The sequence below is a fragment of the Bos grunniens genome, chromosome 7, assembly GCF_055505025.1.
Source record: "Bos grunniens cultivar Pamir isolate PY7600 chromosome 7, Bosgru_T2T1.0, whole genome shotgun sequence".
NCBI lineage: Eukaryota > Metazoa > Chordata > Mammalia > Artiodactyla > Bovidae > Bos > Bos grunniens.
This window is the reverse complement of record NC_141171.1, coordinates 14470680-14498419: the sequence shown is the minus strand read 5'-3', so window position 1 is coordinate 14498419 and position 27740 is coordinate 14470680. Positions and strand designations below refer to the sequence as shown.

At 43.2% G+C, this 27740-nt stretch overlaps 2 protein-coding genes across 30 annotated transcripts in view; one reads left to right on the top strand and one right to left on the bottom strand.

The window, feature by feature from the left end:
* The first annotated feature begins 231 nt into the window (after positions 1-231).
* Positions 232-27740, top strand: part of LOC147368542 (zinc finger protein 177-like) — a 28068-nt gene continuing 559 nt past the window's right edge. The window contains exons 1-9 of one of the 16 annotated variants that reach the window (XM_086409187.1): positions 235-332; positions 906-1034; positions 2798-2871; positions 5646-5736; positions 10179-10267; positions 10802-11005; positions 12445-12528; positions 13677-13759; positions 14491-18589. In XM_086409187.1, coding sequence (XP_086265313.1) covers positions 10870-11005; positions 12445-12528; positions 13677-13759; positions 14491-14613 — 426 coding nt within the window. In that variant the 5' untranslated portion in view covers positions 235-332; positions 906-1034; positions 2798-2871; ... (1 more) ...; positions 10179-10267; positions 10802-10869 and the 3' untranslated portion in view covers positions 14614-18589. Of the gene's footprint in view, positions 333-655; positions 1035-2797; positions 2872-5645; positions 5737-10178; positions 10268-10801; positions 11006-12444; positions 12529-13676; positions 13760-14490; positions 25843-27740 lie in introns of those variants that run through there. The other 15 variants (XM_086409182.1, XM_086409176.1, XM_086409191.1 and 12 more) reach the window with 15 other exon arrangements.
* The window catches only part of LOC147368541 (zinc finger protein 426-like), a 43644-nt gene continuing 39094 nt past the window's right edge, over positions 23191-27740 (bottom strand). For all 14 annotated transcript variants that reach the window (XM_086409134.1, XM_086409129.1, XM_086409118.1 and 11 more), the window contains one exon: positions 23191-24582. Coding sequence is in view for 7 of the 14 variants with exons in the window: in XM_086409118.1 (XP_086265244.1) it covers positions 24490-24582 (93 nt within the window). In the remaining 7 variants the exon portion in view is untranslated. The remainder of the gene's footprint in view (positions 24583-27740) is intronic.

Below are 27740 nucleotides of genomic sequence, written 5' to 3'. Positions count from 1 at the left end.
GGGTTGCATTAGTTATCCACTGCTGCATAACAAACCACCGGCAAACTTAGTATCCCTTTGTGAAAGGAGGTACTAAGGAGTTGCTAGAGCTGGGAGAAAAGCGTTCTCAGAGACTCCCACAGCCTGGCGGCTCCCAGGTGTGCACGAGGACCGGTCCAATCGACTTCAGGGGCCCTGGTTCCCCGGCTCCGCCCGAGCCTCCCGCCTGGCCCCGCCCCCAAGATCCCTATTGGAGCCTGCCCCGCGGGGCCCAACGGCTCCAGTGAGAGGATACTGGGACTCCCCAGCCCCAAGGCTAGAAGATGCTGTGGTCGCCGTTCTCGCCGCCTCAGGTGCTACTAGGTCGCCCCCCGAGTCTTCCCCCTTCTAAGGAAATGGAGTGGGCGTCCCTAGAGCGGCCATCCTTATCGAAACCGCGCCACTGTTTTCCTAGCGATCTGCCTCCAGCACCGAGGAGCAGATCCGTGTGCGGCCCCGCCTCTTGGCGGGCGAGGACTCGGCGAGGGCGAGGAGAAGGTGCTTGTAGGGTGGGGTCTTGGTAAGGGCCTGGAGATGGGGCTCGGAAGGCAGGTGACAGTGCTCACGGAGCGGGGTCTTGAGAAGGGCGGGAAGATGAACCTGTGGGTACGAGGTCTCGGCGGGGGCAGGGGCGTAGGATCCAAGGGGCCGGGTCTGGGCGCGGAGACCGGGCTCAGAGGGGCGGGGTCTCGGCGTGGTTGTGGAATTCTGGGAGGCGGGGCATAGGGGGGCGGGGCGTGGAACTCCAAAGGGCGGGGTCTGAAAGAGGGTGTGGCCTTATGCCTCCGGAGGCGGGGATTCGAGCGACTGGGAATCCAGCTGGCGTTGACCTTCCGTCCTCGTGTCCTTCGGTTCTCGTGATCTGGCCGTTTCGTCCGTTTTTCCAGCGAGAGGCGCCGGTGAAAAAATTTTTTTTGTGTGCCGGTGAAATTTAATCAAGGAGTCCCTTTCTGCCGGCCTTGTACAAGAGAATTTTACTTATACAAGAGACTTTTGCTTTCGTGAGCGGCATTGAGGTGAGGTTAAGATAAACTCTTTTTCAACTTTTATTTGTTTGACAAATTCGTTTGGGAAAATAATTTCAGGATTCTAGGGTGAGTGTAAATAAGCAAGTGTAATAAAAGGCGAAGGAGGAAAAGTGAAAACGTAAATACAGGTCTTAAAGATTATTCAGCTCTTTACATGCAGTCAGCTCCAACTTTCCTCCAGCGGCTATGATTGCTGCTGAGTTTAAAAATATAGGGATCTCTTAATATTGATATTATTAAAAGGGATTTTGGTGTCGTATATTTGTAGTGAAGGCGTGACAAGAACCCAAAGTGAAATACATGCGATTGTATTTCATAAAAACAAAAGGGTTCTTCAGTAAATGGGAGGAAGCAGCTTTCCTAATATTAGTAGAAGAAAATTGAATTTAGTAGCCTTAAACGAGATGTGTTTTGACCAAGTGAGTTTTTTATTTTTTCAGTGAAGTTAAAAACTCATGGGTGAGAAATTGGAGGAAGAATGATTCTGGAGGAAATTCAGCAACATGGGTTCCTTGTTTCTGAAAATACTTCTCATACCTTATTGTTCAGTCGCTAAGTTGTGTCTGACTCTGCGACCCCATTGCCTGCCTTACCTTTTCTTAAATAACACGAGTGGTTTGTATTGCGGACAGGCATTTAAATTAATTCCAGTGTTAATATTTGTACTGTATCTATTATTGGATGTGTGCACCTTCTTAGTCTAGCTGTAACTGAACATTGTCCAGGGCACTCAACAAAACTTGCTGAGTGTGAGCCAAACCTAAGTCAATGCATGGGCACCAGAAAAATAAAAAATGCACAGTGCTGTCTCCACCAAGTAGGCTATTTAGAGGAGAAACTGATGTGAAACTGATATGAGGGCCTATAATGGACAGATGAGCTTAATTGTATGGACAAGCAGGGAAGGAGGCTTGATATTAGGAGGCACTGATATTTAAGAACTGAAAGATAAGTAGGACAGAGCTGGGCAGAGGCTGTGGAAGAAGGGGGTCTGAGAGGTGGAAGAAAGTTCAGAATCCCAGAAGCAGGACAGAGCCTGGTGTATTGCTTGAATGAAGGAAAGAGAGACCTGACCTGGAAGGGCAGAGAGTGATGAGAAAAGAAGGGGCAGTGTTGCCTGAAATGTGGGTTCACCTCTTGGTGGGCATCTAGCCAAATGACATAACCAAGCCAAAGAGCAGGAGAGGTAAGGATTTATTACTTACGGCAAGTAAAGAGGACACTGGGATTTTTCCCAAAGCAATGACTCCTTGAACAGCAAAATTGGGGTAGTTTTAAGCTAAGGGTACATTCATACTCATGAAGGGGGTTGAGCAGAAGAGAACTCAGCATGGAATTGGGGTAGAGGTTGCCATTTGTCCTTATGCAATTTTTAACACTTTAGTTGTCTTCCATCTGTAGTTGTTTGTGGCTGCAATCTCATGCCTGCTACTTTCTGGATAAGAGTTCTAACTGTAGAGAGAGACGAGAAGGAATCATTTTTGGTGTATGTAGAAAGGGGAAGTGAATATTTCTAAAAGAAAGGGGAAGTGAATATTTCTAAAAGAAACAGTGCTGTGCTTTTCAGAGTAAATATTGCAGTTAAAAACAGAAACAAACTGAAAATGTTACATGCCCTGTATCTTTTGTTCTTGCCAAGTTGAAACGTCATTTTGCATGGTACTGTTATTTTTTAAATTTTTAAAAAATAAAGATGAAAATCTATTTGTTTATTTTTAATAGTTTATTTATGTATTATTTGGCTGCACCAGGTCTTAGTTGAAGCATACGGGATATAGTTCCTCCGACCAGGAGCAGAATTCAGACTTCTCTGGAGGCTCAGACGGTAAAGCATCTGCCTATGATGCAGGAGACCTGGGTTCGATCCCTGGGTGGGAAAGATCCTCTGGAGAAGGAGATGGCAACCCATTCCAGTATTCATTCTTGCCTGGAAAATCCCATGGGAGGAGCCTGGTAGGCTACAGTCCATGGGGTCGCAGAGTCCATGGGGTCGCAGAGTCGGACACGACTGAGCCACTTCACTTCATTGATAACACCGAATCTTAGCCACTGGACCACCACGAAAGTCCCTAGTGTTATTTTCTTTAAACAATTAGTCAAAACACATTTTATTTCAGCTAAGCTTGCCTGGTGGCTCAGACAGTAAAGAATCTGCCAGCAATGCAGAACATGTGGGTTTGATCCCTGGATTGGGAAGATCCCCTGGAGGAGGAATGGCAACCCATTCCAGTATTCCTGCCTGGAGAATTCCATGGACAGAGGAGCCGGGCGGGCTACAGTCCATGGGGTCGCAAAGAGTTGGACACAACTGAGGGACTAACACTTTCACTTTTCACAACTTCCATAAAGTAGGAATAGTAGAGGGAATATTTATATTATTGAAATAAACTGAATATGAAAAAATTTAAGTAATTCAGGAAACTGTAGAGTAAAAATATCAACATTTCCCTTCATATTTCCCCTGCCAAATGCCCATGAAACAGTGTTGTGCTCTTCTCCAGAGGGTCCCAGTGTTACCTATCTCAGTAGGCCTTTGCAGTTTGTTTTACAAATTGTAGCAAATGATATATAACATAAAATTTTCCTTTTAAATTTTTTTAAGTTTTTTTTTTTTACGTAAACCATTTTTTTTTAAAGTCTTTATTGAATTTGTTACAGTATTGCTTCTGTCTTTTGGCCCCAAGTCATATGGGATCTTATTAGCTCCTACCCAGGGATCCAGCCCTCACCCCCTGCATTGGAAGGTGAAGTCTTAATTGCTGGACAAGCAGGGAAATCCCAGTTTTTAACCTTTTTTGAGGGTACTTTTCAGTAGCATTAAGTATATTCACATTGTTGTGCAGTCAGCACCACCATCCATCTCCAGAACGTTTTCATTTTCCCAAATGGAAACTGTACCCATTAAACAGTAACTCCCTGCTTTCTTTCTCTGTGGAGTTGACCCTTAGCTACATACCTCAGATAAGTGGGATCATCTGATATCCATCCTTTTGTGTCCAGCTTATTTCACTTAATATTTTCAAAATTCTTCCATGTTGTAGCATTTGTCAGAATTTCATTCCTTTATAAGGCTGAATGGCTTCCCTGATAGCTCAGTTGGTAAAGAATCTACCTGCAATGCAGGAGACCCCAGTTCAATTCCTGGGTAGGGAAGATCCACTGGAGAAGGGATAGGCTACCCACTTCAGTATTGTTGGGCTTCCCTTGTGGCTCAGCTGGTAAAGAATCTGCCTGTAATGTGGGAGACCTGGGTTCAGTCCCTGGGTTGGGAAGATCCCCTGTGCTGAGGTCCAGCCCCGGTGGATCCAGGGAATTCGAAGTGGGGACCGCGTCGGCGATCAGAAAGCTTCAGCTTATTTAAATGTAATTAAAGATATAAAGAGTGGTTAAGGATAGCTCAGTGAGGAAATTCAGTGGAGAAAAGAGGCTGAATAATTCAGCCAGAAGGTGAGAGAAAGAACGGCATAGGGAGACCAAGTTGTGGTGAACAAGGCCCACACTTTATTTTCCAAAATAGTTTTTATACCTTAAGTTATGCATAGAGGATAATGGGGGAAGGGGTAGAGTCATGCAAGGACAGCAGTTCCTGATCCTAATCGAAGCCAGGCTTTCAAACTTATCATATGCAAAAGTTTAGGTGATTTACATCATCTTCTGGCCAGGAGGCCTGTTAACATTTTAAGAAAGTTATTTTTCTCTAAAGGTGAGTATTCTAAAGTCAGGCGCCAGCCTCCAAAAAAGCATTGGATAAAGTTGCATTCCTATAGGGCAAAGGTGAGGTGGGCTCAATCAAGAAAAGAATTAACTCAAGGGTCCAAGGTTACAAACATTGAGGCTACTACTTACATTTCTATACACCCATTATATCAATCAATACACTGCCAAGGACACAGTAGGTAAGGGTTATGGAGACTTAGCAGCAAACATTGGCGCAACAAGTGAAAAACCCTTCACCAATACAGTTTCTAATCAATCTTTTAACTACTCAAAGGAATCTGTGTTTAGACAGTTTAGAACATCTCCTGCCTCTCACAGTTGGGAGGCTCTGAACAATCACATGTAGCTGGAAAAACCTATTCAGGCAGGCTAGAGGATTTCCAAAGGAGTTTGTAGGTTGAAACACTGTCAACACCCAGGAATTATTAACTGGAGCTGTAACCTTTTTTCAGAGAGAGGTAGTGGGGGACAGCCCCCCGTAAAGTCAGAGGTGTAGGTGAAAGCACAAAGCAGAAAGTAGGCAGACTCTGGTTTTGGGGGTAGATGCTCGAGAATTTCCAGAGGGACTCCTGAGGCTCGATCCCGCCTTTGCATATGCCGAGCCTCCTTCCTCATGACCTTTGCCATGGGCGGAGTTCCTCACGCTGGCTCCCGGCAGTGATAGAATTCTAGTTGAGTTATTCCAGATCCTGAAAGATGATGCTGTGGAAAGTGCTGCACTCAATATGCAATATGCAATATGCACTCAATATGCAATATGCCGGCTCCCGGCACCCTGGAGAAGGGAAGAGGTTCCTACCCCAGTATTCTGGCCTAGAGAATTCCATGGGGTTGCAAAGAGTTGGGCACGACTGAGCGACTTTTACTTTTCATATTCCACAGACAGAAAAGCCTGGCGGGCTACAGTCCATGGGGTCACAAAGAATTGGACACGACTGAGCGACTAACACACAAGGCTGAATAATATTCAATTGTAAGTATACACATGTTGCTTATCCATTCATCTGTTGATGGACATGAGGGCTTTTTCTACCTTTCCTCTATTGTGAATGATGCAGCTATGAATATTCATGTGCACGTATCTGTGTGAGTCTCTGTTTTCAGTTCTTTTGGATGTGTATACTATTGCTGGGTATACAGATCCAAAAGAATGGAAAAACTCGAATTGCTGGGTCTGTGTTAAGGTAGTTCTGTAATTCGGTTTTTGAGGAACCGTTACACTTTTCAACAGTAGCTGCACATTTCACACTCCTACCAGCAATGCATAAGTGTTCCAGTTTGTCCACATTCTCTTCAACAATTGTTAGTTTTTTTTCTTTTGATAAGAGCCATCCTACTGTGTATGAAGTGATGTCTCGTAATTTATTTATTTTTTTGCCCCACCAGCCTGTGGGATCTTAGTTCCCTGACCTGGAATCCAACCCAGGCCCTCTGGAAGCGTGGAGTCTTAACCACCGGATTGCCAGGAAAGTCCCTCAATATGGTTCATGTTTGCATTTCCCTAATGATTAGTGATGTCAAGCATCTTTTTGTGTGCTTACTGGCCATTTATGTATTTTCTTTGGAGAAGTATTCATTGAAGGCTTTTTCCTCACAGTCATTTTTAACACGTACATATATTTTATAAGCTTCCCAGTGGTAAAGAATACACCTGCAGTGCAGGAGTTGCAGGTTTGCAATGCAGGAGACTTGGGTTTGATCCCTGGATTGGGAAGGTCCCCTGGAGGAGGGAATGGCAACCCACTCCAGTATTCCTGTCTGGAGAATTCCATGGACAGAGGAGCCTGGTGGGCTATAGTCCTTGGGGTCCAAGGAATTGGACGTGGCTGAGCCACTGAGCATATACATATATTATAGATTATGTAAACGTATTGAATACTTCAAGATCTATGTCAGTTTTTTGGTTTTAAAGGCCGTAATCATATCCCACATACAAATATCTGGTCATTCTTTAGCCCCTTGCTATACTCTAATGGATATTTTGGTTTGTTCCAGTTTTTACCCATTATAAACAGTTTGTACAATAGTAAACAAGCTTGAATACACACACACATCTATTTATCTGTCTATATCTGCACAGTTGCCAAGGTTTCTCTTAGCTACATTCCTGCAAGTTGCTAGTTGAAGGCATGGGGATATTTAAAATTTTTATACACATAAATTCGAATTATCCCCAGCACAGTCCCAACTACCACGGGCCCCTGGTCATCTTTGTCATCTGTGGCAAAGAATTTTTTCTACTGGGTACTGAGGGCAGGTGGCTGCCTGAACCTGGAGCCCAGATAAGACATCCCTGGGGCACTTCCCTGGTGGTCCAATGGCTAAGACTCCATGCTTCCAACCCAGGGGGTCCGGGTTTGATCCCTGGTCAGGGAACTAGACCCCACATGCTATAACTTAGAACTAGCATAGGCCCTCTCCCACTTCCCTCAAAAAGAGACATCCCCTGAAGCCCTCTCTCAGCCTGCTGGTCTACCACATTTTGAAATTATTCTCTCCAACCCCTGTCACTCCCACAAGCCTGAGAATAGGCCTTGATATCCCTCTTGCAAAAACAAAAAACAACAAAAAAAATCCCCTCTGCTGTATCAAACCTCTCTCTGAGGGAGTCTGCCTTGTAGGGGTGGCCCTGCCCCAAGAGGAAATTTCCTTTACCTTCCTGAAACCTCCAGCTGACAACAGCCCCCTCCTCTTTTGCCAAGGAGTGGGGAGAGCATAGTCAGAGTGAATAAACGCCCCTCACCCTCTGTCCTCCCAAGTTCACTAGTGCCTGAGCTTTCTGGAATGTGTGTGTAGTGTGTATGCTCAGTTGTGTCTGACTCTGCGACCCCACAGACTGTAGCCTGCCAGGCTCCCCTGTCCATGGGATTCTTCAGGCAAGAACCTTGGAGTGGGTTGCCATTACCTTCTCCAGGGGATCTTCCCAACCCAGAGACTGAACCCAAGTCTCTTGCATCTCTGGATTCTTTACCACTGTGCCACCTGGGATAACCCTTTTAAATTTGATGGGAAAATATGCTATTTGTTAAATCTGTAAAATACACTATGCATATGTGTGTGTAAAGTATATATGATATATACATATTAATTTTCACATGTTATACAAAATACATATATTTTTGCCTCTGCCAAACCTCACCTTGAACAAACTTGCTTCTCCTCCATCTTTCCCTCTCAAGTAGTGGTCATCTCTTAGCCAGTGTGCTAATATTGTAAGGAGAGGCTTGCTGTAGGCTGAAACCTCCCATCCTAGGGTCAGGCTCTTTTTTTCTTTTTGGCTGCACAATGCAGCATATGGGATTTTCGTTCCCAAACAGGGATTGAACTTGTGCCCCCTGCATTGGAAGTTTGGAGTCTTAACCACAGGGCTGCCAGGGAAATCCCAGGTCAGGCTTTCTTTGATAGGAAAGAATAAACAAGGCTGAGAAGTGGGATGACTGGTGGGGTGGTAGGGTAGTTTGTTAGGGCGGACAGCTGGTTTCCAGGTTCACAGGTGGGTCAAAGTTCAATGACCCAGGAGACTTGGGGGTTGGGGGGTGGGGAGAAGCCTGACTGAAGCTTGGTAAAGTTTTGTCCAGGCTGTTCAAGCGGGACAGACAGTTCAGCTACTCATTCACAAGACAGATATTGGGAATTCGGATAGCCTCTGCCTGGCCTTGTCCTAGGTAAACAGAGGGGTCATCCTTGGGTCTACCTGAGTTGTATGGGGAAGGGTGTTTCATTTCAGGGCACAAAGGGTTGGAGGGGCGGTTCTTACCCATCACTGTTTTCTAGGATCACAGGGCTCAGGTATAAAGTTCAGTTGTTGGGAATTCTCTGGTTGTTCAGTGGTTAGGACTCAGCGCTTTCACTGCTGGGGCCCAGGTTCAATCTCTGGTCGAGGAACTAAGATCCTGCAAGCTGTGCCTTCCTCCCTTCCCCACCTCCAAAAGTTCAACATTGTGAATATAAAGGATCCAGTGGTCCTTCCTTGGTTTCTTTACCTTCTCCCGTTGGCTGAAGGTCTCCCGCAGCTCCGCTTCTACCCCAGTTGAATTCCCTAGCAAATCCTTTGGTCTTTCCTCTGATACATATACCATACTAATGACTTAGAATAGTCTGCTGCTCCTGGCCTCTGCCAAGGCGTTCTGGGCCCTGCCACTGCTGCTTACCAGCCCACTGCTTCTATTTCTGCCCTCCCCAGTTCTGTCCTGTGAACAGCAGTAAATATGATCTTAAAAAAATAAAAACAGGAACAGAACACTCTTGGTGCCTAATTCTTCTGCTAAGCTGGTCATGGGGTATAAATCCACATGTCCCTTTGCCCTGGCCTTTTATTATTATTTATTTACTTTTGGCTGCACTGGGTCTCTGTTGCTGCGGGTGCATTTCTCTAGTTGGGGGTGGGTGGTGGGGCGGGGTCGCGGGGTGGCTACTCTGTTACGTTGCATGGGCATCTCATTGCCGTGGCTTCTCTTGTTGTGGAGCGTGGGCTTAGTTGCCCTGCAGCATGTGGAATCTTCCTGGACCAGAGATCAAACCCGTGTCCCCTGTGTTGGCAGGAGGACTCTTAACCACTGGACTACCAAGATAGTCCATCCTTTGCCCTGTCTTGACTCAGCTCCTGGTCCCTCTGCTCCTTCAGTTTTCCTCCCTAGACACTCCAGTCACCAAGCTCCAGCCACTCCCACACGGGCTTTCTTTCCCCTTGAGCCCCCTCCCAGAGCTAGTTCGTGCCCTGGCCAGTATTTTGAGACCCTCTTCCTCCAGGGCTTCCAAAGGCCAGGACGAGGTGAGAGTGGAGCCCCAGGAGCCCCTGCGTTCCAGGATCAGTGCTTTTTAGGGTTTTGGATATTTGGGGGATAATATTGTATTATTCTTGCTTCCTTCCTTCCCCCCTCCCTCCCATCTTTTTTTTTTTTTTTGGCTGTGCCTTACCAAGGATAGAACCCTGGCCCCCTGCACTGGGAGTACAGGGTCTTAACCCCTGGACTACCAGGGACATCCTGTTCCTTTTTCTTTCTTTTTTTTCCCCCTTGCCAAGTGGCTTGTGGGATCTTAGTTCCCCCACCAGGGATTCAACCTGGGCCCTTGGCAGTAAAAGCCTGGAGTCCTAGCCACTGGATTGCCAGGGCATTCCCCTCCTTGTTTTTGCTTTATAAACTTGGACAATCGACTTGCAAAACTGTTCTGAAACTTGATTACCCACAATAGTCACGGGAGATTACTAAGCTTCCCCTGGGTGGCAAGGTCCACAGGCCTCTTTTCTAATTGTGAGAGAGACAGGGCCTCCCTGGCCTTTTAGGAAACCTGCCTGAAGGCAGGTGGGCGGGCTTGCCTTTGCTTCATTCAGGGTCATGTGAAGCAGTGTCCAGGCTTGGGTGGAGTGGAATCTAGGCTTGGCCTGTTTCTCACAGCATCTCCCTTGTCCTCCAGCTGTACCTGCTCAGGATCCCACCTGTCACCAGCAGGGGAACGTGGAGGAGGAAGCAATGGCTGCAGAGCTGCCAACAGCCTGGTCAGAGGTAACTGGAAATCCCCTTCCATCCAACATGGCATCTCCCTTCCTTGAGGGTGGGTGGCCTGGAGCCTCAAATCCCACTGGGACTTGTCCCTACTCTTCCTCTAATGGTGGTGAAGGAGCTTCCCAGAGAATGCTGGCATTGCCTCAGTATTTATGAACTTTTCTCAGTATAGTCACTTCTGGGCTGTGACAGAAAACCAAGAAAAGCTATGAGACCACTTTGTCTCAGGAACTCTTGGGAACATCACTCATTCATTTATCTAAATTAAAAAAAAAATTAAAATTTGTCACCATTTGTTTATTTAAAAATAATTTATATTGGAGTATAGTTGCTTTAACTCATTCATTTACCAAGTATTCTTCCAGGACCTTGGGGAGCTCAGGGCTGGGTGTTACCTGACTGAGGGGACCCAGGCAGGATGGGTTCACAGACTAGCTGGAGAGGAGTTCAAGTGTGTGTTGAAGAATTAACATATCGATGGGGCTACATGGGGCTGCTGAGGTCAAGTTCACCTTTCTGTCTGAACTTCCCAAGCCTCAGTCATCTGGCTCCATCTTCCTGATGCCCTGGCCTCATGGGACACTGATGGAGATGAGCCTGTGATGTTTCAGGACCCAGTAACCTTCGAGGAAGTGTCAGTGGACTTCTCCCAGGAGGAGTGGGCCCAGCTGGCCCCTGCTCAAAAAATTCTGTACCAAGACGTGATGCTGGAGAACTACAGGAACCTGACTTCTGTGGGTGAGTGTGGTTGGCCACCTCTCTTCGTTAGTCGATTTTGTTTTTCAGAGCTATCAGTGGTAGCTTACACGTCTGGGAGTTTACATGTCTGAAGTAAGGTCCTGGAGCAACACCCCCCCACACGTACACAATGGGCAGGGTGTCATTCATAGTTTTTGTTTTTTTTTTTTAAGCAGATTTATTATTTTTAAAAATTATTTATTTATTTTATTTTTTTGGCTGCACTGGGTCTTTGTTGCTACGTGTGGGTTTTCTCTAGTTTCAGCGAGTGGGGGCTACTCTTCATTGCAGTTCACAGGCTTCTCATTGTGGTGGCGTCTCTTGTTGCAGAGCACAGGCTCTAGGGTGCAAGGACTCAGTAGTTGTAGCGCACAGGCTTAGTTGCCCCTCAGCATGTAGAATCTTCCTGGAGCAGGGATCAAACCCATGTCCCATGTGTTGGCAGGTGGCTTCTTATCCACTGTACCACCAGGGAAGTGCCATTTATAGGTTTTTGCTGCAAACGTTTCTCAAGCACCTGCTGTGTTGCAGGAACTATTCTTGCTCTTGGGAGGAGCATGTGGTCCATCCTTAAGAAGTGATATTGTAGGGACTTCGCTGGCAGTCCAGTGATTAGGGCTCAACACTTCTCCTCTGGAAGGGGAAAAGGTTTGATCCTTGGTTGGGGAACTAAGCTCCTGCAAGCTTTGCAGCATAGCCAAAAAAAAAAAAAAAATTGACTGTGTAGAATGGGGGTGAGCACTCTTTTTGTTAAGCGGCCAGGGAGTAAATATTTTCAGCTAAGTGGACCCTGGGTCTCTGTTGCAACTGCTGAATGCTGTCACTATGGTGCCAAAGCCACCGCAGATAGCATATAAACAAATAGTCAGGGCTGTGTTCCAATACAACTTGACTTGCAGAAGCAGGTGGCTAGTGCCTGGGCTGCAGTCACTAGCCCCTAGTCTCCTGTCTTCCTTTTGAGAGTGAAGATTTATTCATTATATCAACCTGATTTTCTTCATGATCGGAAGCTTTCATGCCCCTTCTGTGTGTCTCTGAGCTTGGGTCTGAGGATCCCTGATCCCTGGAGGGCATGATGTGAGACAGAGTTTTGGGTCTTGGGTTATTATGTTGGGCTTCCCAGGTACCTCAGTGGTGAAGAATCCACCTGCCAGTGCAGGAGATGTAGGTTTGATCCTGGTCTGGGAAGATCCCCAGAGAAGGAAATGGCAACCCACTCCACTATTCCTGCTTGGGAAATCCCATGGACAGAGAAGCCTGATGGGCAACAACCCATGGGGTCACAAGGAGTGGGACATGATTGAGTGACTGAACAACAACCATCATTATGTTACTGCTCTTGGGGCCACACATGCTGAAACTGTTGGCCCTACTCTGGGCGGAGTTTCCGTGCCGACCCTGCACACCCCCCACCTCATGTGTATTTCCCCACGTGCCAGGGTATCATCTCCGCAAACCCTGCCTGCTCACCCAGGAGGAGCTGAGAACACGGAAGAGGAGACTTCTCCAAGACACCTGTGCAGGTGAGCCCTGGGGAAAAGGAGCCCCTTTATAGAGTTTCTCAAAGGTCATTTTTGTCTGAGAAATTGTGTCTAGCCACTTGGGGTGAATTTCCTCTAGAAACTTCTGCTTTCCTTCCTCTCCTTCCCTTCTCTCTTTTCTCTCCCACTTTTTTTTTTTTAAATTGAAGTATAGCTGATTTACAATGTTGGATACATTTCAGATATACAGCAGAGTGATTCGGTCATACATACATGTTGTTTTAGTCGCTAAATCATGGCCACCTCTTTGTGACCCATGGACTTAGCCCACCAGCCATATGTGTATTAATATATATGTATACAGGGTATCCCTGGGGGCTCAGTGGTAGAGTTCTATCCCTGGGTTGGGAAAATCCCCTGGAGAAGGAAATGACAACCCACTCCAGTATTCTTGCCTGGGAAATCCCATGGACAGAGGAGCCTGTTGGGCTACATAGTCCATGGGGTTGCAAAGAGTTGGATATGACTTAGCGACTAAACAACAACAACATTTATGTATATATCTATATTCTTTTTTTTTGTTTGATTCTTTTCCATTGTAGGTTATTATAAGATTTGAACATAATTCTTGCTGTTTCTACCACTTTTGCTCTAAGAATAAGCTCTGTCCTGCTTTCTCTTTTTTTAAAATTCATTTTTATTGGAGTATAGTTGACTTACAATGCTGTTAGTTTTAGGTATTCAGCAGTACCTAACTAGTTATGCACTAGTTATGCATACACATATATCCATTCTTTCTTAAGTCCTTTTCCCATATAGGCCATTACAGAGTACTGAGTACTGCTTCCTCTTTCCAGAACATTCCCAGGTGTGCTATTTTCCCATTTTCCCACTGTCCTCAAAGTGTATTTGCCCTCTTTTAGACTATTAGCAGTTGTCTCATTCTTAACAGAACTGTTCCCTGGCCCGTCACTTGCCATTTTCACCCCTTGTTTGCATGCTTGTCAAATTCTCTACCTTGCTGAAATCCTAAGTCTGTCTTTAACTGCTGGTGTATTCTTCCCTGTCACATTGACTGAGAAGAGTCAGTATATGAAAGAAAAACTCCATGGGCCTCTGTTTGTTATTTTATGTTATCTAACCATTTATTTCTCCATGAACTTAAACCTTTTTTCTTCTGATCATTTCAGACCAGAATTCTCAGCTTAAAACCAAAGAGACCACGGCTGAGAGGAATAAAGTGTGGGAAAAACCATTTACTGGCAGGAAAGGGGTAAGGCTCATGAGGGCTCATTGCTGGTTCTCTGCAGGAGGAAATTGCCATGAGACAGACAAGCAGCACAACCTGGGGAGACACGAGGGGCCAGTAGCCTTCACCTAAGATAAGTCATGTCTCAGTAGAGAGTCTAGGGTGCCATGAATTTGGGTAGTATCCTAAACTGATTTCAGTAGTGATTCATAGAGAGATAGATCCCACAAGTAAGCAGGTCTGTATATATGACTTAGAATTGAATTTTTGTTTTACAAAACTATCAGAAAAAAAAAGTCAGTACATAAGAAGTCTTATGAATGCAGCCATGATGGAGCCTTATGGTAGAGCATTCCCTGTATTTACCTGGTGGCTCAGATGGTAAAGAATCTGCCTGCAGTGCAGGTGACCCAGGTTCAGGACCTGGGTTGGGAACATCCCCTGGAGAAGGGAATGGCTCCCACTCCAGTATTCTTGCCTGGAGAATTCCATGGACAGAGGAGCCTGGCAGGGCTACAGTCCATGGGGTCACAAAGAGCTGGACCCGACCGTGTGACTAAACACTTTCACTTCATTATGTCTACTCAATTTGAACTCAGACAGGGCAGAAGCAGTGCACGTGCTCTGAAAATGGTAGCAATTTCTAAGGTAGGAATTTGATTTCTTTACACCACATACTTCCTATGGGGGAGAATTCCCATGAGTGCAATGAAAGTAAGAAAGCCTTTAGTTACTGCTTATCTCTTCATTGACAGGTACCAACTCAACCTAGAAAGAAGTCCCATGAACACAGTCTGTGTGGAAAAGCCATCAGAAGAAATCCTGACCTGACTACTAAGAGGAATTACACAGGTGTGAAACGTGATGAATGTAAATAATGTGGGGAAGTATTTAGTTATCCTTCCTTCCTTGGGGTCCACGTGCGATCACATGCTGGTGAGAAAACCTACAAATGTTCTCAGTGTGGGAAGGCTTTCAGTTGCAACTCCTTTCTCGGGCCGAACGTGTTAACTCATCCTGGAGAGGAACTCTGTCTAAGTGTAGCTAGTGTGGACAGATCTTCAGCTCTACCTCGAGCCTTGCTGTACCCAAGAGGATGCACACTTGGGAGAAGCTGTATGAATGCAGTGACTGTGGGAAGGCCTTCGGCAGGAGCAGTGACCTGACAGTGCATAAGAGAGTACACACGGGAGAAATGCCACCAGTGCAGTGACTGTGGCAAAACCTCTAGCAGAAAGTTCTTTCTGATGGCACACATGAGAACCCATACTGGGGAGAAGCCCTACCCATTCAGTGACTGCAGAAAAGCCTTCCATAAGAGCTCTAAGGCAACTGCCCACAAGAGGCTACATGCAAGAGGGAAGATGTAGCAGTGTCGGAAGCTTTCCAGTCATTCATCACGTAGGAAACACGTGAGGATGCACACTGAAGACAAGTCTGGGAGTGGAAGCAGAGAAAGGCTCATCGATCCCACAGGAGAGCAACTGTGAATAGCTTTGGTATGGGGGGAATCCTGCTGGGGCTTAAACTACTGCACAAGGAAATTCAGAGTGGCAGAGAAAACATATAAACGTGAAGAATGTGGGTTTGCTTTTATTAGGTCCTATCTTGAAGCTGGAAATCTAGCTCATTAATTTTCAGTCTGTGTTTTTGAATTTAAGCAGTTAAGGCCATAGATATCCTGCTAAATACCCCATTTGGCTACATTACATGTGTGTGTGCTCAGTCCTGAAGCTGTGTCTGACTCTTTGCCACCCTAGGACTGTAGCCCTCCAGGCTCCTCTGTTCATGGGGTTTTCCAGGCAAAAATACTGGAGTGGATTGCTATCTCCAGGGGATCTTCCTGACTCAGGAATCAAACCTGCGTCTCCTGCATTGGCAGGTAGAGTCTTCACCACTGAGCCACCAGTTGAACTTGCACATGGGTTTTGAGCTAAGGTTTTTAAAACTTTGGTTTAGTTCTAAGTGTCATCTGATATATCTGTTACACCTGTTTTAACTCAGTGTCACTTTACTTTTTAAGCCTATCAAAATACTACTTCACTTGAATTTCATCCAAACTCTTTCCTTCCCCCCAATCTTCTAATATCCCTATGTCTTCCGTGGTTTGGTGGGACACCTGGTGGTTCCTCAGGTATGTCGTTTCCTCTGTAACAAGTTGGTAAATCCAACTTTGTCAGACTATAAGTTTTGTCCCTGGTGGTCTTTGGCTGATTTGTGTTGGGACAATAATGTGTAGTCACATTATTATTTTATTATATAGAATACACTCTACTAATTATGAGAATATATTTAGATTCTTGTCTTCTAAAATGTTCCTAAAATACCCTTCTAAAATGTCTTCTAAGATGTTTTCCTATCCATTGTTGATTTTTATTTATGGTGTCAGGTTTTGTTGTTCAGTCGCTAAGTCGAACATAATTTCTGTTCAAACTTGGGAGATGAACTCCAGGAAATGGAATTTTGTGCTAACAGTTGAACGACAGTTTTTTAAACATCTCTGTTCCCCTATTTCCAAGACCAAGAAAAGAAATCTTTAAATGTATTTTTCATGCAGACAGCTGTTTCTTTGAATCTCTCTCTGGAGAATGATGTTTAATTTTATAATTCTGTCTGAAAACTTACCTTGCATGTAAAATGCACCATTTTAAATGTACAGGTTGATGAAATTTGACCAGTGTGTAAACCCCTATAATCACCACCTGAATTAGGATATAAAACATTACCATCTTCCCAGAAAGAATAACATTGATTTTGCCCATCATTAAGAAAGCTGTAAACTGTGGAAACGAAAATGCTTTTGTGTTCCATAATAAAAGCAATTTGACAGGGAAAAAAAAATTCCCTGGTGGAAGTTTCCAGTGGGTAGGACTCCATGCTTTACTGCAGGAGGTGCATGTTCTATCCCTATTTGAGGAACTTAAGATCCCGCAAGCTGCCTAGCGGCAAAAAACAACAAAAACCCTCAAAAAACAACATGACTTTAAGCCTGGCAGTGTAACCTGAGCAGACAGCCTAGAAGCATGTGTGATGTGCCTCATCACACATGCCCGCATCACACGACGTGATATCATTCTCAATGCCCTAATCAAGAGCTTTGCACACGACTCTAAACACCTTAAAGCAGTTGCGTTGGGGGTTAATTTGCAGGGCAGATTTACTGTTCTAGCTTAGGCCCGTCTGATGTATTTCTTTCTCAGCCCTTCAAAACAATAGGGTTTTAAAAAATTGTATATTTAAATTTATTTATTTGGCCGTGCCAAGTCTTCGTTGTGATACGTGTGATCAGGTTCCCCAGCCAGGGATCAAACCCAGGCTGCCTGCATAGGGAGCACAGAGTCTTAATCCCTGGACCATCAGGGTAAGTCCCCCTGCACACACACTAGTTTAACTCTTTGTATTTTGTGCATATTTCTAAACCTACACTTTAAGACAGAGGTCTGCAAACTTTTTTGGTAAATGGGGAGCTATTAAATATTTTTGATTTGGTGGGCCAGATGATCTCTGTTACAACTACTCAGCTCTACCATGTGGCACAAAAGTGGTCACAGAAAATACATAAATAAACAGGTGTGGCTGTGCACCATCAAAACTATACAAAAACAGAAGCCAGGCGGGCTTATCCTTATTTTAAGGCAGAAGTTGTATTAAGAAAGAGGAAAAGGAGACTCGTGCTTTCAAAAAGCACTGAACCTTATTGGCTTATTTATTATTAAAAAAACAAAACACATGCAGAACTTTGAAGTGTGGACACTGGATCCTCAATATGTAAGAAACTGGGAATTTCCTGATGGTCCAGTCGTTAGGACTTGGCGCTTTCACTGCAGTGTTTCCGCGTTCAGTCCCTGGTTGGGGAACTAAGATCCCACAAGCTGAGAGGCCTGGCCAAAAGTTAAAAATATTAAAAAAAATTAATTTCGATGGACAAATGTAATCTTGAGGGAAAAGGGGAACTAGGAAATGCTGCTTCCAAAGTTCAGAGAACACACATTGTTGGTGGGACCCTAAAGTGGTGTTGGTCGTAACAGAAAACTACTTGACCCCCAAGAGAAATCAAAAGCTGTTCAAAGACTTGTGCACAAGTGTTCATAACATGTGTCACGATAGCCAGAAAGAGAAAACCCCAAATTTCCCTTTGGGGAATTGGAGAATGGATTAATAAAATATAGTTAACTATACAATGAAATATTATTTGGCCATACAAATAAATTAAGTTTTTTTTTTTTTCTTTCAATTTTTTTAATGTGCCATGCAGCATGTGGGATCTTAGTTCCCCAGCTGGGGATAGAACTTGTGCAGTGGAAGCTTGGTGTCTTAACCACTTGACCACCAGGGAAGTCACAGAAAGGAATGAACCTCGCCAAACATGCTCAGTGAATGAAACCAGTCACAAAGCACCACAGACTGTACTATCCCATTTATGTGACATATCCAGATTAGGCAGAGAAGCCATAGAAACATAGAGTAGGTCCATTTTTGCCTGGGCTGGTGGGGAGAACCCAGTGAACTGTGCAGGCATGAGGGATCTTACTGGGGTAATGGAAATGTTCTAAAACTGGTTCATGCTGATAGCTGCACAGTGTGATGAATGTGAACGTGGAGTCAGTCGTGTCTGACTCTTTGTGACCCCATGGACTGTAGCCTACCAGGCTCCTTTGTCCATGGGATTTTCCAGGCAATCGTACTGGAGTGGATTGCCATTTCCTTCTCCAAGGGATCTTCCCAACCCAGGGATCGAACCTGGGTCTCCCGCATTGTAGACAGACCACTAAAAATCATTTGAGCTGTACATTTCAAATGTGTGAGTTTTATAGTATGTAAGTGATACCCCACTAAAGTTGTTTTAAAAGGTTCTTCCAATGTGCATTCATTTTGGTAAACATAGCTACCGTCTTCATCATGGCAGGATAGACCCATAATACTATTTTGAAGTCATCTTGTAATTGTGGCATTCCTTGGAGAGGACAGTCACCGTCTGTTTTCTCAAATGCTGGCATTCAATTGTTAATGAATCTTTTTTAGATTGAATGAATGATCTAAAGAGGGCAACACTCTTTAACTCATTTATTGGGGTTCAGTTGGGGGTATTTATCTTGGCAGTGTCATCTTTTCTTTCAGGGTCTTCTTCCTTTTAACCCATAGTTTCCATGCTACACTTTTGATTCTTTTCCTTGTGTTATTTAGAAGTCTTTTGGACTTTTTGTGAGAAATGGCATGGTTTTCTTTCCTAGAATACTTCACAGGGTATTTCTGGAGAAGACCTAGAGGTATATGTATCTTGCTGGTCCTCATAGAGTTCTCTTTGTTGAGCCTATTCATAGCAAATTGGATATACTCCTTCCTAATAACTGATGGGTAGATCGTTGGGGGGATTTCTACAGATAATCATATCTATATATACAGACAGATTTCATTTGCTCCTTTTAAATTCTTACCACTTTCTTATGCTCTTGTTGCTCTTATGCTCTCTGGCAGCGGCTTTTGAATCATATTGATTAGAAGGGGCCTTCTGCACCCTGGTCTTCTTCCTGATCTTAAAGGGCATTGTGTTCCTATCGTATCAAAGTGTTATCTGCTGTTACATTTTGGTGGATGACTTTATCAGGATGATAAAGTTGCCTTCTCTTCCTAGGGCATTAGTGTTCTTTCTTATGAACAGGCATTGCATTTTTTTTTACAAAATCAAATGTCTGTTCTGCATCTCGTGAGATGATAGTATTTGTTCATTGATGTATTTCAAAACCCCTGGAACAAGGGTAGAACTCATAGCAGGCACTCAATAAGTATTTGTTGAATGAATGAATGAATACAGGTAGCTTTTTCTTTTGTTTTTTTTAACATGTCTGTGTGGTAAATGAATTGACTCTTCTACTGTGCTATTAACCTTGGATTCCTGGGTAACTCTGCCCTCTCATATCTACTACACAGCACTGTTCCTAGTTTGCTAGCTAGGATTTTTGCACCTTTGAGTGACACCAAATTGCAAATTTTCCTTTGTCATGCTGTTCTTTTGTTGGGATATGCCAGCCTCATAAAGTTAGTTGGGGAAAGTCCCTCAAAGTCCATGCCTTCATTCACCGATTATCAACTTTTTTTTTGGACAACTGTTTTATGTTTTCTCTCCTTATGTATGTCCGACTTATTGTGATCCTATGGGCTGTATAGCCTGTCAGGCTTCTCTGTCCATGGGATTTTTCAGGCAAGAATACTGGAGTGGGTAGCCTTCCCTTCTCCAGGGGATCTTCCCCACCCAGGGATTGAACCCAGGTCTCCTGTGTTACAGGTAGATTCTTTACCATCTGAGCCACCAGGGAACCCCCCCTTTCTTTTTTTAATGGGTGAGCCATTACAAACATAAGATTTCTTTAGCATTCATCCTAAGAACCAGGATATTGTCAAAAAATAAAAAGATCTTCCCTACTTCCAGGCTGATCGTTAGCCTGCCACAGTTTCATGGACGTTGGCCAGAGACACCAGATTTCTGGGTCAGAGACCAAGGGCTTTATTAACAGTGCAGGAGGCAACAGATGCTTCACGTTCCTGTTGATTCTCCTGGACTCCCAAGTTGCACAGGGATGATGTAAAATGGCCCATGTGGATGCTACTCATGGAGTCAGTTTGTGTCACAGCTCAGGAACTCCAGCTCATTTTCTAATGAGCTGTAAACAAATCTGCCCCATCTTTGCCCGGGAGGGACTTTAACTTTAGGACACTGGACTGCAAACATACCTGCCCTCTGCTCCGAGGATGTCTGGTCTATAAACATCCTCAAGGACACAGTGCAGAACAGAGCAAGACATATGGAAATGTGAGTTAGCCCATGGAGAACTATCTCCCAATGGACATTTCCTCTATAATCAAAATATAATGAATGCACATATGAAATTTAACATGGATAAAATGTTAGCGCACACAACCTCTAATCAAATTTCTCCCCACAAATATCCTTTCTTGAGGATTCAAAATATAATTTAATTTTTAAGTTATTTTTTTAAAAAAACCTTAGGAATTCATTGGTGGTCCACTGTTTAGGGCTCTGTACTCTGCCAAGGGGCCTACTGGGTTCAATCCCTGGTCTGGGAACTAAGATTCCACAAGCTGCGAGATGCAGCCGAAAAAAAGCAAAAAACTTACATAACAAGTCCTGGGAAAATAGACACTTAAATATAGCCTTCTGACAAAAGTGACTGTATTCAACCCAGAAGAATCGGGTAGGACAGGAACTGGATGCCTGTACAGAAAACTGTCATTTTTTTTTTTTCCCATAGAAGTTGTGAAAGCCCTCGTGAGCACCCATCCTTCTGTGTCATATGGAAGGACAAATAGAGAATGGTTGTGTTAGTATAACGACTATGTATGGGCCTTCAGATGGGACCTTCACTGGTATTCACAAGAGAACTCATTTTGAGAGAGGGGCTCTGTCAGTGTTACGAATGTGGATTTGACTTTATGCTACATTTTTTTTTTTTAATTATTGAAGTAAATATGATTTACAATGTTGTGTTAGTTTCAGGTGTACAGCAAAGTGATTCAGTTATATGTGCCTGTATATATTGTTTCCAGATTCTTTTCCCTTCTAGACATAGTTCCCAATGCTGCATTTTTTATGTGGACCCCGAGTTCATTGGCTTCTTGGCTTTTCCTTGCGTAATATAAATACGCAAGGCCACATATATCACTCTAAATGCCCTCCAAGTTATTCAACAAGTTGTGATAGGTGATCTTTTTACTTATTGTGGCTCAGTTCTAAATACTGTATTATTTCCATTTTAACAGCCCCTGAGACACATGGGTTATTCAGGAATATGTCTTCTAGATGCAGTGCTGGGGTTTCTCGGTCGCCTTGTTTTTCATTTCCATTCTAGTTGTTTGTGATTGGAGGCAGTGACCTGTAGGATGTGGAACCTCTGGCATCTGTTGGGACTTTATGGGCCCAGTGTAGCACACGTTGCTCTGTGTCCACTCTTGCCACTTCCTACTATCACAACCTAGATTTTGCTCAACTTGTTAAATGTTAGTAAAACAAAAAACAGAAAACCCAGCTTGCTCTGTCTTTCTTTTCTTTTTTAAAGTTATTTATCACTGGATATGTTAGGTCTTTGTTGCTGCATACAGGATTTCGGTAGCTGGGGTGAGCAGGGGCTGCTTTCTCTTATGATGCACAGGCCTCTTACTGTGCTGGCTTCTCTTGTGGAAAACAGGCTCTAGGTGCATGGGCTTCAGTTGTTGTGGTGCAGAGGCCCAGTTGCTCCGCAGCATATGGGATCTTCCTGGGCTAGGGATCGAACCCATGTCTCCTGCATTGGCAGGCAGATTATTATCCACTGAGCCACCAGGAAAGTCCCTCCCCATCTTTCTTGAAGGAATGCCTCACAGCCCTGGCACATGGCAGAGGCAGAGCCACTGGTGTGATTTCTAGGAAAGCCGTTGAAAAGGGGACAGTCCCATGTTTGTTATCTTACTCTCTTTCTCCTCGGTACTTCCTCCCTCTTTCTGCCTGGAAAGTAAATACAGTGCCAGGGACTGGAAGAAGGTAACCAGTAGGCAGAAGCCACCAGCAAAGATGGTGATGCCAGAACACAAGGCTTCCTTGCTTCTCAGCAGTTTCTCTGAGTAGCTGTACTTACACTGAACTGCTTATCTCTAGACTCATGGTACATGAGAAAAAGAAATACATATATTTTTTAAAGTCTCCACTGTAGTTTCATGATGGGAGAGCTATCAAGAATTTTTTATTTCTCGTAGGAGTTTAAATTTTTTTTTTTGACTGCATTGGGTCTTAGTTGCAGCACACAGGATCTTTGTTTCGTCATGTGGAGTCTTTCGTTATGGCACACAGCCTTTTCTCTAGTTGTGGCTCACAGGCTTAATTGCTTCACAGCATGTGGGATCTTAGTTCCGACCAGGGATTGAACCTACATTCCCCTGTGGTGCAACATGGATTCTAACTACTGGATCACCAGGGAAGTCCTCCCTTTCAGAAATGTTTATTACTCCCAGCTGAGTATAGTGTCTGCTGGTATGGTAGCCATGAGAACCTGCATCTTGGGTATCCACCTAGTGGGCTTAGTTTATGAGTGGCCCTGGTTGCTGCCCTGCCCAGAACCTACCTCTGGGGTTGTGCTAAGACTGCTCCTGGCAGTGACTAAGCCTGGCAGGAGTAATAGTACCAGCCCATCCCTGTGGGTCACAGGGCTCTCCCACTGATGGCCACGGTTTAAGAACCCCCCACTAGTCTGGCCCAAACTTGGCTAGACTGTTCCTCTGTCTAGGACTGCCCTGACTCAGCCTTCCTCCACCCTCTCTGTTCTGACTGGACTTGACAACAGATAACAGAATATCAATGGGAGTTGTTGATAAACTTGTCAAAGCTGATTCTGTGACCTGCTGTCACAAAAGGCTGATTGAAATGGGTTCGGAAGAAACTAGGAGAAAAATTGGAGACAGCAAGGAGAAAGATTTTTTAGGTCTATTTTTTTCAGTATTATTAATAAAGCCATGCCTGTTTTCTGTCAGATGGTTCTCCCTCCTTCTCATTTAAGCCTTCTGTGTACTTTAGATGTGTCTCTTGTAAAAAGGATTTAGCTAGACCCCAACTCCCACGTCAGTCCACTCTGAAAGTATCTTTCAATCTGTTTAGTTCAGTTCAGTTGCTCAGTCGTGTCCGACTCTTTGCGACCCCATGAATCGCAGCACGCCAGGCCTCCCTGTCCATCACCAACTCCTGGAGTTCACTCAAACTCATGTCGATCGAGTTGGTGATGCCATCCAGCCATCTCATCCTCTGTCGTCCCCTTCTCCTTCTGCCCCCAATCCTTCCCAGCAGCAGAGTCTTTTCCAATGAGTCAACTCTTTGCATGAGGTGGCCAAAGTACTGGAGTTTCAGCTTTAGCATCAGTCCTTCCAAAGAACACCCAGGACTGATCTCCTTTAGAATGGACTGGTTGGATCTCCTTGCAGTCCAAGGGACTCTCAAGAGTCTTCTCCAACACCACAGTTCAAAAGCATCAATTCTTTGGCACTCAGCTTTCTTCACAGTCCAACTCTCACATCCATACATGACCACTGGAAAAACCATAGCCTTGACGAGACGGACCTTTGTTGGCAAAGTAATGTCTCTGCTTTTGAATATGCTATCTAGGTTTGTCATAACTTTCCTTCCAAGGAGTAAGCGTCTTTTAATTTCATGGCTGCAGTCACCATCTGCAGTGATTTTGGAGCCCCCAAAATAAAGTCTGACACTGTTTCCACTGTTTCCCCATCTATTTCCCATGAAGTGATGGGACCAGATGCCATGATCCTTGTTTTCTGAATGTTGAGCTTTAAGCCAACTTTTTCACTCTCCTCTTTCACTTTCATCAAGAGGCTCTTTAGTTCCTCTTCACTTTCTGCCATAAGGGTGGTGTCATCTGCATATCTGAGGTTATTGATATTTCTCCCGGCAGTCTTGATTACAGCTTGTGCTTCTTCCAGCCCAGCGTTTCTCATGATGTACTCTGCACAGAAGTTAAATAAGCAGGGTGACATACAGCCTTGACGTACTCCTTTACCTATTTGTAAACCTGTCTAGTTTTTTATTGTGATTTCTAATAGATTAACCTCTACCACCTCATAGTTATGATTTCTATCCAGATTTCTTTTAAAAAATGGCAATAGAGAAGATTTGATGAAAATGTATAGATACAGTTAAAAAAAACAATAAACTTGTGGTGGTTTAGTCGCTAAGTCATGTCCGACTCTTGCGACCGCATGGACTACAGTCCTCCAGGCTCCTCTGTCCTTAGGACTCTCCAGGCAAGAATGCTGGAGTGGGTTGCCATTTTCTTCCCCAGGGTAACATGTATCCCCTGCCAAAAGAAGGAAAAAGAATGCAAGTAAACAACAGGTGAAATACAGATGTCTGTACCTGAGTTAATCATATTGTGGCAATGTCAGTATTCTTATCTTGATAATGAATTACAGTTATGTAAGACATTGTCATTAGGAGATGCTGGACAAAGAGTCCGTGGGACCTCAGTACTATTTTTGTAACTTCTTGTGATTCTTAAATTATTAAAAATAAAACATGACTAAAAGTTGAGAAAGGAACAACACTACCTAAATGAATAGCGTGTTAATACATTCTTACTTTTGCTCACTCATTTTTGAGATTTAAGTCACATGAAAGTATAATTTATTTAATTGCTACATAGGGATCTTTTGTATGAATGTATACAACTTACTTATCCAGTCTACAGTGGATGGGCCTCTCTGGGTAGTTTGTAGCTTTTATCCATTATTAATAAAGTTGCCATAAACATTCTTGTACACCTCCCATGAACTCACTGGGTGTAGGATATTTATGTTCAGATTTCTTTTGTATTTTATGTAAAATGTATCTCATTGCTGATTAGTAATGAGAATGGGCATCTTTTTATATTTATTGGCTCTTGTGAGTTTCCCTTTGGAAATTACCTTTACATGTTTTTACTAATTTCTCTCTGTATCTTTGTCATTTCTCTATGATGTTTAGGAGTGTGATATTTCTGATACCAATTCTTTTTTCATTGTACATGTCCCTCTTTCTTTATGGTGTCTTGAACAGTGATTCTGAACTTTAATGTGTTAGTTTTTGTGTCTCTCTTAAGAAATCCTTCCCCAAACTCAATTCTAAATATGTTCAACTTCATTGTTTTCTTCAGCTATTCATGTTTGGTTTCACATTTAAATTTTCAATCAACCTGAAATTGACTTTTGTTTGTGACACTGTATGACAAGTTTATTGATAATGGTTTCAGATTCCACAGTGCAACTAATCTTTAATAAGTAAACTACCACTTGTTAATACTGATACTGTATCAAAGAAGACTTTTCAATTATCTTAAGAGGCTATAGAAATACTCCCCCCCTTTCCATCTGTATGTATCTGTATGTAGCTGAATTTCTTCACTTACTTCAATCAAAACAATGTATCACAGCAGAATGATTGTAAAAGCAAGCAAGTATGAGAATACAACTGTTCCTGTTAAGTGGACATTAAAGAGATAATGCAAAAATGTAAAATAATGCCACTCTTTTAATTTTTTGTTTTGGAAAATATACTTAAAAAATAAAGTACTATTTATTTATGTTTGCATGTAATGACTTATTTTTAACAGATGAGTAATAATATTTTTTGAGTAATATTTTTAAAAAACCCAGCTTTAACATTATTCTTGAAATTTGACATTGTTTAAGAAGATTTTAGCAGAGCCTTACAATCTTTTATAGAAATGAGAGAAACTTATGTCAAAAGAAAAGGTAAAGAGATCAAAATAAGATTGTATGTATATCTAAGAATCAATTAATAAATATTAAAATTCACAAATAAGTAGAAGAATATTATATAAAAATACAAAATGCTTTTTTATTACCTAACATTATCTCTTTCTTCTTTCTATCAATCTTTTAATCAATCATATTAGTTAAGGTAATGCTGGCTGTTGAAACAGATAAGTCCTGAAGTCCAATGTAGCATTAAAGATGTATTTTGTATATTCTTTATATGTGCTGAATGTAGAACTGACAGGATTTTGTGGTAGATTACATAAATACTACTCTATACTAGTTCATGTTGACAGAAAACAACAAAATTCTGTAAAGCAATTATCCTTCAATTAAAAAACTAATTGAAAAAGAATAAAAGGTGACTTCAAGGATTTTGGCTTGAGCAGTTGCTCAATAATGGAACTGTCATTTACTGAAATGGGGGAAGACTGAGCAGGAACAGATGTTGGGGAAAATCATGCATTAGTTTTGGGAATCTGAAAATTAACATGACCATCACACCCAGTAGTGGAGATGTCAAACAGGCATCTCCTCAGGCACACTTCAAGAATTAAACAGTACCCCAAATTAATCAACATAGAATTTAGAAAAACCTTTTATTTTGAAATAATTTTAGATTCAGTGGTGCTAATGACATTTCATACAGCTGCCGCTTGCCAGGGTCACTACAAAGATATGTTATGACATGCTAGTTTCTTTGGAAAAAATGTCACTTGAGAATTTAGAATTTATCATAGCATGAAGTGTCTTTTTGACCAAAAGTAGATTCCCCTTTTGCCCCCTCTATCAACTTTTTTTTTTTCTCTCCACACTGTGTTGCTTGGGGGATCCTAGTTCCCCAGCCTAGTTCAATCATGAGATTGAACCCGTGCCCTCAGCAATAAAAGTGTTGAGTCGTAACCACCAGACCACCAAGGAATTCCCTTAACAACCTTTTTTTTCTTTAAACTTTTTATTTTGTATTGGGGTATAGCCAATTAGCAATGTTGTGATAGTTTCAGGTGATCAACTTCTCATTTTTAAATATTTCAAACTTGCCATGAAGTTGAAAGAATATCCTGGTGAGCATGTGGAGAAACTGAAACTCTTGTACACTGCTGGTGGGAATATGAAATTCAACTGCTGTGGAAATCAGTTTGGAAGTTCCTCAAATAATGAAACAATTATGTTTCACTTTGGGTATAAATCCAAAAGAACTGGGAAAGAAAAGTGAAAGTGAAGTCACTCAGTCATGTCCAACTATTTGCGACCCCATGGACTGTAGCCTACTAGGCTTCTCCATCCATGGGATTTTTGGTTTTGGGTATTTTTCTGGGCTCCAAAATCACTGCCAATGGTGACTGCAGCCATGAAATTAAAAGACGCTTACTCCCTGGAAGGAAAGTTATGACCAACCCAGATAGCATATTCAAAAGCAGAGACATTACTTTGCCAACAAAGGTCCGTCTAGTCAAGGCTATGGTTTTTCCTGTGGTCGTGTATGGATGTGAGAGTTGGACTGTGAAGAAGGCTGAGCGCCAAAGAAATGATGCTTTTGAACTGTGGTGTTGGAGAAGACTCTTGAGAGTCCCTTGGACTGTGAGGAGATCCAACCAGTCCATTCTAAAGGCGATCAGCCCTGGGATTTCTTTGGAAGGAATGATGCTAAAGCTGAAACTCCAGTACTTTGGCCACCTCATGCGAAGAGTTGACTCATTGA